Source organism: Theropithecus gelada, chromosome 6 (assembly GCF_003255815.1).
Source record: "Theropithecus gelada isolate Dixy chromosome 6, Tgel_1.0, whole genome shotgun sequence".
NCBI classification, from domain to species: domain Eukaryota; kingdom Metazoa; phylum Chordata; class Mammalia; order Primates; family Cercopithecidae; genus Theropithecus; species Theropithecus gelada.
The window spans coordinates 134,519,819-134,537,070 of record NC_037673.1 but is presented as its reverse complement, the minus strand read 5'-3'; the positions used below and the strand labels follow the sequence as shown (position 1 = coordinate 134,537,070).

General features: G+C 44.2%; 1 protein-coding gene across 1 annotated transcript in view; it reads left to right on the top strand.

Annotated features, from left to right (window-relative positions):
- BRD8 (bromodomain containing 8) overlaps positions 1 to 17,252 on the top strand; it is a 42,596-nt gene that overhangs the window by 14,570 nt on the left and 10,774 nt on the right. The window contains 9 exon segments of the mRNA XM_025386971.1: positions 581 to 795; positions 1,980 to 2,072; positions 2,259 to 2,327; positions 3,029 to 3,206; positions 4,237 to 4,341; positions 4,814 to 4,858; positions 11,822 to 12,100; positions 13,424 to 13,687; positions 14,949 to 15,106. Of these exon segments, the coding sequence (XP_025242756.1) occupies positions 581 to 795; positions 1,980 to 2,072; positions 2,259 to 2,327; positions 3,029 to 3,206; positions 4,237 to 4,341; positions 4,814 to 4,858; positions 11,822 to 12,100; positions 13,424 to 13,687; positions 14,949 to 15,106 (1,406 nt within the window).

The window sequence follows — 17,252 nt, the reverse complement described above, 5'->3', positions numbered from 1 at the left end:
AGGCATAATGGGAGTACTGTAGCAACAGGTGCCTCCCATATAAAACAGCTTGTGAATATCCCTTGATACACTTAGAGTGATTTGGAGTGAATAAGGATACCAGAACCAAGGAGAACATACAGGAATCCAGTTTATTAATTAGACTATCCAAAGAAAATCATCCAAAGTTTTCTTTTTAGAATTATTAAAGCAGTAGTAACAGAGACTTAAAGAATGCGATGTGAGCTTGCTCCATCAGATGAGACACAAAATAAAAATTATTTTTGATAACTTTGTATCCAGGGTCAGAGTTACTCTTGAACAAGGGGAAAGAAGGAACGCCTCTTAGCTTAGTCTTAAGTAAGTAGCTTTTTTTTTCTTTCTTTTTAAAAGATCCTGGGTATTATCCTTTGTCCAGGTTCTAAATTACTTAAGTCAGTGTCTTTAAGTAGATGGTAGTATAAGTGATAGACAGCTAAGTCAGGAAACAGCGTGAGGTCATTTCTAGAACTAATTCTAACCCAAAAGACAGAGCATGTTCAATGATGCTTTGCTGGATAGCTTTGCTTGCATTTGTTGACTGGAGCATACTGTGTCTAAGGATGCCCCAGGTGAGGATGAGGAGGAAGATGGTGTCAGTGAAGCTGCCAGCCTAGAGGAGCCTAAGGAAGAGGATCAAGGAGAAGGTTATTTGTCAGAAATGGATAATGAACCTCCTGTGAGCGAGAGTGATGATGGCTTCAGCATACACAATGCTACACTGCAGTCACACACGCTGGCAGACTCCATCCCCAGCAGCCCTGCTTCTTCACAGTTGTGAGTATCTGAGATTCTTCCTTTGAGGCTAAGGCAGTGAAGGTGAGAAGGAGAGGATCTTTTTTTTCCCTCCCCTCCCCTCCCCTCCCCTCCCTTCACCTCCCCTCCCCTCCCCTTCCCTTCCCTCCCTTCCCCTCCCCTCCCCTTCCCTTCCCCTTCCCTTCCCTCCCTTCCCCTCCCCTCCCCTTCCCTTCCCTCCCTTCCCCTCCCCTCCCCTCCCTTCCCCTCCCCTCCCTTCCCCTCCTCTCCTCTCTTCTCCTCTCCTCTCCTCTCTTCTCTCCTTCTTTCTTTCTTTCCTTCCTTCCTTTGTTGTTCTCACTCACCCATGCTGGAGGGCAGTGGCGCGATCTCAGCTCACTGCAACCTCCACTTCTCAGGCCCAAGCAATCCTTTCACCTCAGCCTCCTTAGTAGCTGGGACTACTGGCCTGCACCACCACACCCTGCTAATTAAAAAAAATTTTTTTTAGTAGAGACCAAGTTTTGCCATTTTACCCAGGCTGTTCTCAAACTCCTGAGCTCAACAGTTGCCTCGGCCTCCCAAAGTGCTGAGATTACAGGCATGAGCCACCATACGTGGTCTTTTTCTTTATTTTTAAATTTTTGTTTTTAAAAGATGTTCTTTTAAGAGACAGAATCTCTCTATGTGGTCCAGTCTGGTCTTGAACTCCTGACCTCAAGCAGTCTTCTTACCTTGACATCCCAAAGCACTAGAATTAGAGGCATGAGCCACAATGCCTGGCCTGATCTTTTCTTTAGTGTTTCCCTTTTTTGGCCTGGAATAAACAGTTGACAAAAATTATTAGGGCTGGGCATGGTGGCTCACACCTGTAATCCCAACACTTTAGGAGGCTAAGGCAGGAGGATCGCTGGAACCCAGGACTTCGAGACCAGCCTGGGCAACACAGTGAGACCCTATCTCTACAAAAAAAATTTAAAAATTAGCTGGGCATGGTGGTATGTACCTACAGTCCCAGCTACTTGGGAGGCTGAGGTGAGAGGATTGAGTCTGGGAGGTTGAGGGTGCAGTGAACATGATCACGCCACTGCACTCCAGCCTGGGGGACAGAGTGAGACCCTGTCTCTAAAAAAAAAAGATAATTTTTTATATATATATATATATATATATATATTTTTTTTTTTTTTTAACTTGTGCCTAGTGGAATTGCTGTATCTCTGTTTCAGCTCTGTCTGTAGCGAGGATCAGGAAGCTATTCAGGCACAGAAAATTTGGAAGAAAGCCATCATGCTTGTATGGAGAGCTGCAGCTAATCATAGGTGAGTGGGCTTTACCAGTCAGGTTCATTTTCTCCTACTCTTCATTGTTGGTGACTGGAAAAAAGTCTGAATAGGCTTCTGTGGAACTGCTGGTATTGGTTCTTACTATCTTCAGCTACTTAGAGTAAGTTCCCTCCCTGTTCTTCTGGAGAATGTCAGTAATTGCACCTTATTCCTTTTGGACAGGTATGCCAATGTCTTCCTGCAGCCTGTTACAGATGACATAGCACCTGGCTACCACAGCATTGTGCAGAGGTGAGCCATGATCCACTCAGCATGGTAACTTGCCTGAATTATAAGTTGTCCAGTCTTAGTGAAAGTTTTGCTTTAGATAGAAAGTTTAAAGCAAGTAAATTTATGGTTTTGCTATAAGGGGCACTAAGTACTAAACTGATGATTCCAGTGGCTGGATCACCACTGATAGTCTAAAAGAATAAATCCTCACCGGGAGTGGTGGCTCACGCCTGTAATCCCAGCACTTTGAGGGTGCTGAGGTGGGTGAATCACTTGAGCCCAGGAATTCAAGACTAGCCTGGGCAACATGGCGAAACCCCCTCTCTATAAAAAATACAAAACTTAGCCAGGTGTGGTGTCGCGCATTTGTAGTCCCAACTACCTGGGAGGCTGAGGTGGGAAGGATTGCTTGAGCCTGGAAGTTCGAGGCTGCAATGAACCATGATTGTGCCACTGCACTATAGCCTGAGTGACAGAGCCAGGCCCTGTCTCCAAAAAAAAAAAAAAAAAACAAACTCCCTTTATTACCTTTCTCAATGCTTATTATATAGATTGTTAAATGGGTTAAGTGCATGTTTCGGGGTAAGGGGTTAGCATTTAAGTCCTGGCAGCTGCAAATTAAGGTATATATGAGAAAGTCTGTATGATGATAATGTATTCAGAGATCTAGATGAGTCCTCTTCCCACCCACACTGCCACTTACCCCTGTTCTTTTTTTTTAGGCCTATGGATTTGTCAACTATTAAGAAAAACATAGAAAATGGACTGATCCGAAGCACAGCTGAATTTCAGCGTGACATTATGCTAATGTTTCAGAATGCTGTAATGTACAATAGCTCAGACCATGATGTCTATCACATGGCAGTGGAGATGCAGAGAGATGTCTTGGAACAGATCCAGGTACTTTGAGGATCTTTTGTGTTTCAGCAAGGATGAAATTAAAATACTCAAGGGGCCGGGCGCGGTGGCTCACGCCTGTAATCCCAGCACTTTGGGAGGCCGAGGCGGGCGGATCCCGAGGTCAGGAGATCGAGACCATCCTGGCTAACACGGTGAAACTCCGTCTCTACTAAAAATGCAAAAAATTAGCCGGGCGAGGCGGCGGGCGCCTGTAGTCCCAGCTACTCGGGAGGCTGAGGCAGGAGAATGGCGTGAACCCGGGAGGCGGAGCTTGCAGTGAGCCGAGATCGCGCCACTGCACTCCAGCCTGGGCGACTAAGCGAGACTCTGTCTCAAAAAAAAAAAATAAAATAAAATACTCAAGGGGAGGATTCATATTGATGTCAGGAAGGATTGCTGTGGCTTTTACTTGGATAGCTATCAGGGACACATTGAAAACGTAGTGTTTTGTTCTTGCGGAATTTATTTTTATTTTCTGTGGTGTGGTGAAAGAGTTGTGATACAATATTCTACCTTTCTTGGGCAATTAATTGCAGTTTCATAAAGTTTTTAAATAAATTTTTTAAAAACTGGTGAATGCATATTTTTTAATTACATCAAGTACCTGGTACATAGTAGATGCTCAGCAAATAAGAGTTTCTCCTTTCCTTTTCCCTACTTTTATCCTGTGATTGTATTACCAGGTACTTTTTGGGGTGTTGAACTTGGAAGAATGTTGCAAATCTTTGCACGATCTGTCAAATTACTTAAATTGCTGAATGATCTTTGGATCATTCCAGTTTTATTCTTTTTCTCATTCCTGGAGGATAGAGATTTGATCCTATGTTATAGCAAAAAAAGATTCTTAGCATCCCTTAGCATCCCTATTGCAACTAGAATTAAAACTTAATAGGCTAAACTTCCAATCAGTCAAAATATATTTGAGCCAGAAGAGTACTGTACAAAGTTCTATTTACAGTGCTTAAAGTGTACTTGATTTGTCTCTACTAAATCAGGTCTCTATGGCCTACCCTATTTCTTCTCCCTACAGCAATTCTTGGCCACGCAGTTGATTATGCAAACATCCGAGTCTGGGATCAGTGCTAAAAGTCTTCGAGGGAGAGATTCTACTCGCAAACAGGATGCTTCAGAGAAGGTGAGGTGATCAGGAAGGAACCTGTGTGCCAGTGTTCCAGTAGTAGAAGTCTGAAGTATCCAAGGAACCTTATGTTACTACTTGGTACTGTTGGGCTTCTAGATTCCAATAATATACAGACACATAGATCTTAGAATGGTGGTTGTTCGCACCCATCTAAACATTGAATAAGCCTGTTGTAACCGAAAGACCCAGTCACATGGAAGAAATTGTGAGTAGGGGAATTATTAATTCCTCTGGGAGAGTGCTGTCAAGGCGGGGGAAATGGCTTAGCCTGCAGCAGTTGGGGACCATCAGTTTCTGTTCTAGAGGCGTAATGGCCAGATTGCTTTTGGATCTCTTTCCTCTTGTTCTTGAGTTTTTAAATTTTGTCCTTGTGTGTGTGGTGCTTGTGTCTCTGTCCTGAGGTTTGGGGTGCTTGTGGCTGAGAGTTTCTGTGGAACCTGATCAGTGTTTGTTTGTCCTCTAACAGGACAGTGTCCCAATGGGCTCTCCTGCCTTCCTTCTCTCTCTCTTTGTAAGTATTGAATGGCTGCGAGGGGTGGTGTTGCCACAAAGATTCTCAGCTCTTAATGGGGGTGGGTGGCAGAGGGAAATCCAACATGCAGACCGTGGCAGTGTCTTGAACTTCTGTTTATTCAGGTCATTGAATAAGAAACTCTTTTCTTCTGCATTTCTGTCTTTCTGCATGTGTGTGTGTGTGGGCCGGGTAGGGACTGTTTTTGAGATCACTGGGCTGAAATGTATTCTAGGAGTAAAGGATCTAGGATGTACCGGCTCATCATTTCCCGACTTCACCTTTTACCAATTCTTTTCTTAACAAATTTAAAATTGGTCAGAGCAGGAGCTGCTAGCTGGCTTTTTAACAGTGTTCCTCATAATGGTAGTACTCAGCACATAGTTTTTCTCTTGTCTCCTAAAATTAAGTTGCAAGATGAATGTAACAAACACTTAGTAAAATTTAAGCTAAAGAACTCAGTATAGGCTGGGTATGGTGGTTTATGTCTATAACTCCAACACTTTGGGAGGCTGAGGTAGAAGGATTACTTGAGCCCAGGAGTTTGAGACCAGCTTGGGCAACATAGGGAAACCATGTCTCTACAAAATTTAAAAACGGCAACAACAACAAAAAACCCTACTAGCTGTGCAGCAGAGTGGTGCGCACCTGTGGTCCCCAACTACCAGCTACTCAGAAGGCTAAGGTAGGAGCGTCACTTGGGCCCAGGAGGTCAAGGCTGCACTGTTCATTCCACTGCACTCCAGCCTGGGTGACAGAACGAGACCTTGTCTCCAAAGAAAAGAAAAAATCTCAGTAATAATGACCACTGCGACCGGGTGCGGTAGCTCACACCTGTAGTCCCAGCACTTTGGGAGGCTGAGGTGGGCTGATCACCTGAGGTCGGGAGTTCGAGACCAGCCTGACCAACATGGAAAAACCCTGTCTGTACTAAAAAAAAATACAAAATTAGCTGGGCGTGGTGGCACACGCCTGTAATCCCAGCTACTTGGGAGGCTGAGGCAGGAGAATTGCTTGAACCCAGGAGGCAGAGGTTGCCCTGAGCTGAGATCGCACCATTGTACTCCAGCCTGGGCAACAAGAGCGAAACTCTGTCTCATACAAAAAAAAAGAAAAAAAAAGAAAGTGACCACTGCATCAGTAATGGCTGCTGGAATTACAGATAAGCTTAGGAGAGCTAGCCTAAAGACTTTTATTACTTTCCTCCGTAAATTAACTGGCTCTTACTCTGTGTTGTTCATTATGGGACAGTGAGGTATGATGTAATGGAAGGGCATCAGGCTAGAAAACTACATGGTCTTAAGGTCACTGGATAATCTCTTGGGGCATTGTTTTCCTTGGTGTGTGATGAAGCTAATATAATGAGGTACTTGTCCAGCCTACCTCACAGGGATGTTGTGAGGATAAAATGAGATAATAGATATGAAAGTGGCTGGGAAAAAAAAGAAAAAGCATTATACACATGCAAGATTACCACCTTTTTATTTTCACTGTTGCCTCATGGGCAACTTATGTTCATGGACTCTAAAAATTTTAGAGTCCTTGCATATTAGAAATGTAAAAATGGCCTGGCCCAGCAAAGGTTTCAGTAATTCATCTTGCCTACAGGCTGTACCACGGACAAAACATTATAATCTCCGTTCTTTCTTATTGGCCTACAACAGTGACTCTGGATCCCCCAAGCAAAGCATTTGGCTGGCTATTGCAAGGCTGGTTAATGGGATCTTTTATCTATTGAAGACAGCAAAATATTGCACAAGAGGAAGGAGCTGGGCTGCAGGGAGAGAGCAGCAGATGGAAAGAAGCCTTCTAATTATCCTGATCTCATGGAAAACCACTGTCAGGAGGTGCTAGGGAACTAGTGCCAGGGTCAGTCTGCAGGAAAGGCCTTTCTTATAGGGACCAGCAGTTGGACAGGTATGTTAGTCAAGAACCTCACTACCCATTGCCCATTCTGACTCTCCTACCTTTCTTTTACTCTCCTGTTCCTTTGCACATGATTTGGGCCTGGGTGGGATGACTAATAGTTATTCTGTGGGACCCTAGGTGAATTCCAAGGACCTTTGTGGTGGGCATGAACAAGATACTCCATCCCACATTTCCTCTCATAAACTACCAGGTGTTCTTTAGCCACTCTGTGGGAAGACAGAAATATGCCCCTCATCCCTCTGGATTTTTCTGCTGATTCTCTTCTCCCCTCTCCCCCAAGAAACCAAATCCCCAACTTTTCTGTTGCACCGTCCCTTGTCTCTTGACCAACTCATGCTCCCTTTCTTTCTCTGCCTGTCATCTAGGATGGAGGAACCAGGGGACGCCGCTGTGCCATTGAAGCAGATATGAAGATGAAAAAGTGAAGCCTCAGAGTACCCTCTTTGAGCTGAACCTAAAATAAAAGTAAACAAGATAGAGCTTGGGCTTGTGGGCCCAGTTCCAGAGGCGGAAGTTACAGAAGAGGAGGTACCTGGGCCACACGACATGAGCTGGAAAATCTCTCTTAGAGATTTGGAGTAGCACAATTGCCTGTTTTAGGGCAGAAACCATGGGCTTTGTTAATGTCCTAATGTGTAGCTAGCAGATTATAGCTAGTTTGTATTGTCTTGTCAATTGTACAGACTTTTTTAAAAAAAAAAACAACAACCTGTGAAATGTGTGTGTATACAATAAACTGGAAAAAAAAAAAAATCTAGCCTTTGGCTTGTTCTGTGTGTGTGTGTGTGTGTGTGTGTGTGTATTTGAAACTTGTGGTTTCTTCTGCATAACGATTTCATTTGTGGGAATGAGATTGTTACAGGGGAAAAGTGGTCTTATGAACTGCTTACTGTAGTGTGGGAAGGTAAGTAACCAGAATTGAGTTTATAGTTAATACACCTTCAAGTGTTGCATTGCGCAGGAAAGACTGCCTTATTCAGATTTTCGTGAATGTTTGGGAAAAGTGAGGTTTTCAGAATTCTGTTCATGGCATTGCTTAAAGAAGATTAGAGCATGGACATAGGTAACATTGACCCTTATCTCAGGAACATTTGTCTCACTTAATGCTATCTTTGCAGATGGTATTTCTAGGATAGTGTTACCATTTTTTTTTTTCCTGTTTTTATGGTTAAGGACTCTGTATAAAGAGTTCTTGGCAGCCGGGCGCAGTGGCTCATGCCTGTTAACCCAGCACTTTGCGAGGCCAAGGCTGGCAGATTACCAGGTCAGGAGTTTGAGACCAGCCTGGCCAATATGGTGAAACTCTGTCTCTACTAAAAATGCAAAAATTATCTGGGCGAGGTGGCGCGTGTCTGTAGTTCCAGCTATTTGGGAGGCTGAGGCAGAAGAAGCGCTTGAACCCAGGAGGTGGAGGTTGCAGTGAGCCGAGATGGCGTCACTACACTCGAGCCTGGGCGACAGAGCAAGATTCCATCTCAAAAAAAAAAAAAAATTGCCCAACACTTTAGGAGGCTGAGACGGGAGGATCTCCTGAGCCCAGGAGTTTGAGACCGGCCTGGACAACAAAGTGAGACCCTCTAAAAAAAAAAAAAAATTAGCCCAGCATGGTGGTGTGCACCTGTAGTCACAGCTACTCAGGAAGCTGAGGCTAGAGGATCTCTTGAGCCATGGAATTCAAAGTTGCAATGACCTATAGTTGCATCACTGCACTCCAGCCTGGGTGAAAGAGCAAGACCCTTTCTCAAATATAGTTCTTAACATTGCTGTTTGAAGGCTAAGCCCAGTTTTAAGAATTACTGAATTTGGCCAGACACCGTGACTCACACTTGTAATCCCAGCACTTTGCCAGGCCAAGACTGGAAGATTACTTGAGCCCAGGAGATCAAGACCAGCCTGGGCAACATAGCACGACCTTGTCTCTACAAATAATAAATCAGCCAGGTGTGGTGGCACGCACCTGTGGTCCCAGCTACATTGGAGGCTGAGGTGGGAGGATCACAACCCTGGCCAGTTGAGGCTGCAGTGAACTGAGATCATGCCACTGCACTCCAGCCTGGGCAACAGAGAAAAAACACCCCAAAATTTAAAATCTCAGTTCTATTCCAACTTCTGTTAATAGCAACATTTTTTATTTTTTAATTAATGAGCGACTGCACCTGGCCAACTAAACTTTTTTTTTTTTTTGTTTTTTTTTTTGTTTTGGAGATTCGCTCTTGTTGCCCAGGCTGGAGTGCAACGGTGTGAGCTCAGCCCACTGCAACCTCCACCTCCCGGGTTCAAGTGATTCTCCTGCCTCAGCCTCCCGAGTAGCTGGGATCACAGGCATGCACCACCAAGCCCAGCTAATTTTGTATTTTTTTTAGTAGAGACGGAGTTTTTCCATGTTGGTCAGGCTGGTCTCAAACTCCTGATCTCAGGTGATCCACCCGCCTCGGCCTCCCAAAGTGCTGGGATTACAGACGTGAGCCACCGTGCCGGCCAAGATTTTTAAAACTCAATAGTGAAATGAAATAGTGCTGGGCACCGTGGCTCACACCTGTAATCCCAGCACTTTGGGAGGCCGAGGCGGGCGGATCACTTGAGGTCAGTAGTTTGAGACCAGCCTGGCCAACATGGTGAAACCCCATCTCTACTAAAAATACAAAAAAATGGCCAGGCGTGGTGGCGGGCGCCTGTAATCCCAGTTACAGGGGAGCCTGAGGCAGGAGAATTGCTTGAGCCTGGGAGGCAGAGGTTGCAGTGACCCAAGATTGAGCTATTGCACTCCAGCCCAGCCACAGAGCAAGACTGCATCTCAAAAGAAAAAAAAAAAAGTTACGAATTTTTTACTATAAACAGATGGCTATGATGAAAAAATGAGTATTAGATGAATATCACTTTATAACAAAGTAAATATTTAGATAATATGTCACACTGGAGCCTGGTCTAATAGTCAAAGCCTTCTTGAGAAGGGGGTTTAAGAGGATATGATTAGAAGTCACAGATCTTTTTGCCTTTAATAGAACTATATTAGGATGCTAAGGAAGAGAAGATACAGTCTTTGTGAGGTGATGGAAAGGTGTTCAATTAGTCCAGGAATTAGAAAATGAAATTCCTTGTTACATGAACATGTAGACAAGAAAGGAAAATAAAAAATAACATTGTAGTCCCAAAGCAGTCTGCAAACAGGCATGTGATATAAACGCAAGCTCTAAAAGTTGGGAGAAGTGTGTGGAAAAGGTCCATTAAAGGACATATGTTTTGAGTTGGTAGAGAAGGTGATAAATGAGACTAGCAAACCGAATGGAAGGTGTAAGCATCTGATGGGGGTAGTGGGTGGCAATATGGAGATAAATGTAATTAGAACAGGAGTTATACTAAGGAATAGGGAGGTGTACATGTGAGTGAAGGGAACAAAATAAGGCTAAATTTATGGAGGACTTTGGCAGATTGAGAAATTTATATTTGGGGTGATAGCTGTTACAAAGCCTTGAGTAGAATAACTATATTTGTTGAGAGCAGATAGGATTAAAGATAGAAAAGCTGACTAGGAGACTATGGCATTTGTTCAGGAAAGGATGGACACAGAAAACTTATTGTGGGAGAAAACTGGAAAGAAGACTTGCTTACTGAATATAAGAGAAGGAAGGGTCAAAAAATAATTGTGGGTTCTGTAGACTAAGAAAATGGTGATGGGGCCGGGCGTGGTGGCTCACGCCCGTAATCCCAGCGCTTTGGGAGGCCAAGGCGGGTGGATCACCTGAGGTCAGAAGTTCAAGACCAGCCGGGTCAACATGGAGAAACCCCATCTCTACTAAATATACAAAAATTAGCTGGGCATGGTGGCTCACGCCTGTAATCCCAACACTTTGGGAGGCCAAGGCAGGTGGATTGCCTGAGGTCAGAAGTTCAAGACCAGCCAGGTCATCATAGTGAAACCCCATCTCTACTAAATATACAAAAATTAGCCGGGCGTGGTGGTAGGCACCTGTAATCCCAGCTACTCAGGAGGCTGAGGCAGGAGAATCACTTGAACCCGGAGGCAGAGGTTGTAGTGAGCCGAGTTTGCGCCATTACGCTCCAGCCTGGGCAACAAGGGTGAAACTTTGTTCCAAAAACAAAGCAAAACAATACAAAACAAAACCAAACACAAAACAAAGAAAGAAAATGGTGATGGTGATAAAGAAATTGGGAAGAAGCAGTGATTCTGGAGATAGAGGAAATGTGATTTTTATTTTAGAAATGTTACAGCAGGTAGTAGAGCATCTAAAGGGAATTGACTTTTGGATGCATGGAGAAATGAGACCAGAATTCATATAAGTAAAGGTGGAGAGATTTGGGAGCCACCTAAATGGAGGTCAAAGTTGAAACTTCAAAGTATATATACATTTTTTAAAAACACATTAATAAGAAAGCGGAGGACCAAGCAGGAACATAGAAGGAAGGGATTTATTGAAAGTTGTAAAAAGGAGAGGACAAAGAAAGATGTAAGAAAACAAAGATAGTGGTGTAATGAGAGCAAGGGAAGATATATTTCAAGCTTGATGTTTCTCAGTATCAAGTTGGATATGACCAGAAGGATGCCAAAGGCAATCCTAAAGTGTGTTTTGAAGATTTAATGGTTCATAGGTTAAAAATGTTTATACGCTGAGAAAATATCCCCTGCCCCCTCAATTTGTTTGCCTTATGGTTTAGTTATGGATGATTTGGGCTAGAGGAAAATAATTGAGCTAGCTATGCTCCAGTTCTTTCCCTTCTTTTGGTGTATGAGGAATTCCAAGTAAAAATAATTATTAGGTAATACTAATATCTCTATTATACTGTATTGTATGGTGTAATATCTCTGTTATACTGACATAGGGCTTTTCCTTCTTCCCGAAGACAAATATAATTTCATGTCTCCCTTCAGCAAGATTTTAATTCTTCCTAATGATGAATACTTGAATACAAATAAATTTCTGGCCCCTTATTTTTCTACTGAACTCAGGAGATGGAGATGCCTCAGGAATATTTATTTGAATGAATTTAATGCATTTTTTTCCTGTGTATTTACAGATGGGACATAAGTGGGTTTGGTTGGATTCTGAACAAGATTATCCCAATGACTCTGAGTTGAGCAATGACTGCAGGTCCCTCTTCAGCTCATGGGACTCCAGTCTGGATCTTGATGTGGGCAGCTGGAGGGAAACTGAGGATCCAGAGGCTGAGGAACTAGAGGAAAGCAGCCCAGGGAGAGAACCTAGTGAACTGCTTGTTGGGGACGGAGGCAGTGAGGAATCTCAGGAAGCAGCAAAGAAAGTCAGCCACCAGAACCTCCTCCACTTTCTCTCTGAGGTAACAGTGAGCTCTTATTTCCAAAGCTGGAAGAGCCTCAACTTTCTAAGAGAATGCTTATCCTTACGTGCTTCTACCACTCTTAACATTGTTTACTAAAATATAAGCTCCACAATGGCAGGGATTAAGTTCATTGCTATGTCCTCAGCACTTGGTGCTGATACAGAATATGCACCAAATACATGCTTTTGGGGCCGGGTGCAGTGGCTCACGCCTGTAATCCCAGCACTTTGGGAGGCTGAGGTGGGCAGATCACTTGAGGTCAGGAGTTCGAGACCAGCCTGGCCAACATGGTGAAACCCCATCTCTACTAAAAATACAAAAAATTAGCCGGGTGTAGTGGCGGGCACCTATAATCCCAGCTGCTTAGGAGGCTGAGGCAGGAGAATCACTTGAACCTGGGAGGCGGAGGTTGCAATGAGCTGAGGTCATACCATTGCACTCCAGCCTGGGCAACAAAGTGAAACTCTGTCTCTAAATAAATAAATTAAAAAAAATAAAAATACAAAAATTAGCCAGACGTGGTGGCATGTGCCTGTAATCCCAGCTACCCAGGAGGCTGAGGCAGGAGAATCACTTGAACCCGGGAGGTGGAGGTTGCAGTGAGCCGAGATTGTGCCATTGGACTCCAGCCTGGGTAACAGAGCAAGACTCCGTCTCAAAAATAAAAAATAAAAAATAAAAAAATACATGCTTTTTGACTGAATTTCTAATACCTCAGTCATTAGGGGCCTGGATCATAAGGACTGCTTAATAAGTATCCTTGTAATTCATGCTTTTGGAGTTGTGGGAAGTTATACTTGCCCAAATTTTCCTTGAAGCTTAAAATGCTGTGACTTTAAGGTAGTATTTTTAAGTGTCATTACCTTGGTTAAGGGCTGGGGACCAGAAATAAACAGAATTGGAAAGAGAGTTATAGGTATACTGTTACTGAACACATTTAGGAGAACCTAGATCAAGATCAGCAAGCATCCATTTCAAATTGCTACTTCTCTCTACAAGTGTCTGTGGTAGACAAAATTTTCAACACTTTATTCTGGACAGCCACTCCCAGTTGATCAGAGTTGACACTTGAGATGAAAAATTAGAACATAAACTCCTGGAAGAGGCAAGAACCATATCTTTCTTGTTCATTGTAGTGTCCCCACCAACCAGCCCAGTGCCTGTGTATATATTTGCAGATTTTAGATGATTACATTAATTAAACTATTTTGTCCTCTCAGACTTAGTCACTGTGACAGTGTTAGCATGTGGCATTGTTGATATGTGGATGATGATTTTCATTGGTGTTCCTGTGCATCTAATAATAAACTTTGATTGCAGGTAGCTTATTTAATGGAGCCCTTGTGCATTAGCAGCAACGAATCAAGTGAAGGCTGCTGCCCTCCATCTGGTACCAGACAAGAAGGAAGGGAAATTAAAGCTAGCGAAGGAGAAAGGGAGCTCTGCAGAGAGACTGAAGAGCTTTCAGCCAAAGGAGACCCCTTAGTAGCTGAAAAGCCACTGGGAGAAAATGGAAAGCCACAGGTGGCTTCAGCTCCCTCCATTATTTGTGCAGTTCAGGGACTACTCACAGAGAGTGAAGAGGTAAGAAAGTAACTTAAATCAGCTGTCTTGCTGGTCTTCTGCCTAGGGAAGTAGAACAGAGTGGTTAGAGCACATAGGCTAACTCCAGAAAGTTAAACTACCTGGATCCAAATCCTGGATTGAGCACCAGTTTTAGCTGTGTTACCTTAAGCATGTTAGTGAACATTTTAGAACTTCAGTTTTCTCTGCAGAAATGCAATAATAGCACCCTATTTTGTGGGTTTGCTGTGAGGTTTAAATGAGATAATTCATGAAAAGCACTTAGCACAGTGCCTGACTTATAGTAAGCAATAAGTAAAATTTAGAATACCATCATCATTATTATCTGGCAGGCAGGGTGCAGTGGCTCATGCCTGTAATCCCAGTGCTTTGGGAGGCTGAGGCAGGAGAATCTCTTGAGTCAGGAGTTTGAGACCAGTCTGGGCAATACAGGGAGACACCATCTCTACAAAAACACAAAAAACAAATTAGCCAGGTATGGTGGCATGTACCTGTAGTTCCAGCTACTTGGGAGTCTCAGGGGGAGCGCAGGAGTTCAAGGCTGCAGTGAGCCATGATGATGCCACTGCACTCCAGCCTGGGCAACAGAGTGAGACCCTGTCTCAAAAAAAAAAAAAAAAAATTATCTGGCCAGCTAGAGTAGTTAACTCCAGGGCCACAGGTGATCATGATGGTTTTTAAAGAATCCAATGAGAATTGGGCAAATAATGCTTTTCCATATTGGTGGAGGTGAGTGGCACAGAGTCAAAGTCCTCCAGCAAGACTGTTACCAAGAACTCATTGACTTAGGTCTAGTTAAGTCAGCTTTCTTTAATTTCTTTTGCAGCTTTATATAATTGACCTCTTCTCACCTTACGGGCAGCCTTCATTTAAAAATTACTGTGCAGAGCCGGGCGCGGTGGCTCAAGCCTGTAATCCCAGCACTTTGGGAGGCCGAGATGGGCGGATCACGAGGTCAGGAGATCGAGACCATCCTGGCTAACACGGTGAAACCCCGTCTCTACTAAGAAATACAAAAAATAGCCGGGCGAGGTGGCAGCGCCTGTAGTCCCAGCTACTCGGGAGGCTGAGGCCGGAGAATGGCGTGAACCCGGGAGGCGGAGCTTGCAGTGAGCTGAGATCCGGCCACTGCACTCCAGCCTGGGCGACAGCGCGAGACTCCGTCTCAAAAAAAAAAAAAAAAAAAAAAAAAAAAAAAAAAAAAATTACTGTGCAGAAAGTAAATCTCCTTCTAAAGTTTCCTGTTTCCTGGCATTCCTAGGGGGAGGCTCAGCAAGAATCCAAAGGGGAGAACCAGGGTGAAGTATACGTGTCAGAGACGGAAGACCAGCCCCCTTCAGGCGAGTGTGATGATGCCTTTAACATTAAGGAGACTCCCTTGGTGGATACACTTTTCAGCCACGCTACCTCCTCAAAGCTGTAAGCCTAGACTTTCATACAAATTTGTTAAGATTCATACTTCTGTTTATGCATATTTGAATCGTGAAATGGATTACTTTTATAAGTTAAAGAAAATTACAGTTGGAAAACACAAAAATATAATTAAGTATAATTTTTAACATCACATAAATAGAAGTCTATATGCTCTCCTGTTATAAAACAAATCTGTTTCATCAGTATTAGGACTGTCTTTCAAGGCAAGGTGTGGTGGCTCACACCTGTAATTCCAGCACTTTGGGAGGCCAAGGCAGGAGGATCCCTAGATCCCAGGACTTTGAGACCAGCCTGGGCAACATAGGGAGACCCTGCCTCTACAAAATAAAAATTTTAAAAAAATTAGCCAGGTATGGTATCACTTGCCTATAGTCTCAGCTACTCTGGAAGCTGAGGTGGGAGGATCGCTTGAGCCCAGGAGGTCAAGGCTGCAGTGAGCCATGATTGTGCCACTGTACTCTAGCCTAATCTGTATCACTCCAGCCTGGGTGATGGAGCTAATGTTGTACAAACTATGCCTAATATACAAACTATGATGCTTTTTTTCTTTTTTTCTTTTTTTTGAGACGGAGTCTCGCTCTGTCGCCCAGGCTGGAGTGCAGTGGCCAGATCTCAGCTCACTGCAAGCTCCGCCTCCCGGGTTCACGCCATTCTCCTGCCTCAGCCTCCCAAGTAGCTGGGACTACAGGCGCCCGCCACCTCGCCTGGCTAGTTTTTTGTATTTTTTTAGTAGAGACAGGGTTTCACCGTGTTAGCCAGGATGGTCTCGATCTCCTGACCTCGTGATCCGCCCGTCTCGGCCTCCCAAAGTGCTGGGATTACAGGCTTGAGCCACCGTGCCCGGCCGCTTTTTTTCTTTAATAGAGACAGGGTCTAGCTCCATCACCCAGACTGCAGTGCAATGGGCACAATCATGACTCACTGCAGCTTGACTTCCCGAACTCAAGGGATCCTCCTACTTCAGACTTCCAAGTAGCTGGGAATACGGGCATGGGCCACCACACCCAGCTGATTTTTTATTTTTTATTTTATTTTATTTTATTTTATTTTATTTTATTTTATTATTGTTATTATTTTTTTGAGATGGAGTCTCACTCTGTTGCCCAGGCTGGAGTGCAGTGGCCGGATCTCAACTCACTGCAAGCTCCGCCTCCCGGGTTTATGCCATTCTCCTGTCTCAGCCTCCCGAGTAGCTGGGACTACAGGCGCCCGCCACCTCGCCTGGCTAGTTTTTTGTATTTTTTAGTAGAGACGGGGTTTCACCGTGTTAGCCAGGATGGTCTCGATCTCCTGACCTCGTGATCCGCCCTTCTCGGCCTCCCAAAGTGCTGGGATTACGGGCTTGAGCCACCGCGCCCGGCCGATTTTTTATTTTTTGTAGAGACAGGGCCAGCCTTGCTATATTGCACAGGCTTGTCTTGAACTCCTGGTTTCAAGTGATCCTCCTACCTCAGCCTCCTAAAGTGCTGGCATTACAGGCATGAGCCACTGTGCCTGGCCCAAGCTATACCTCTTTTTAAAAATATTAAAATAAGGCCGGGCGCGGTGGCTCAAGCCTGTAATCCCAGCCCTTTGGGAGGCCGAGACGGGTGGATCACAACGTCAGGAGATCGAGACCATCCTGCCTAACATGGTGAAACCCCGTCTCTACTAAAAAAATACAAAAAACTAGCCGGGCGAGGTGGCGGGCGCCTGTAGTCCCAGCTACTCGGGAGGCTGAGGCAGGAGAATGGCGTGAACCCAGGAGGCGGAGCTTGCAGTGAGCTGAGATCCGGCCACTGCACTCCAGCCTGGGCGACAGAGCAAGACTCCGTCTCAAAAAAAAAAAAAAAAAAAAAAAAAAAAAATAAAATCCAAACTTTACTTAATGACCCTAACCATTCTAATCTTGAGTAAAAGCAGAACTTCCATTTCTGTTTGGGCAGAAATCCAGCTTTTCACCCTTAACATCTGCTATTGAAAGTGCTAGCTATCTTTCTGGTGGTCTGTAAGGCACCATACTACTATTTGTGTTAATAATTTGTTTTGAAACTTTTTGCACAATGGTAATAACACAATATACATTTGCTAGAGCCAATGTGAAGAACAGAGCTCCTGTTTCTTCAAGTTAACCACTGATTCCTAGACTTTG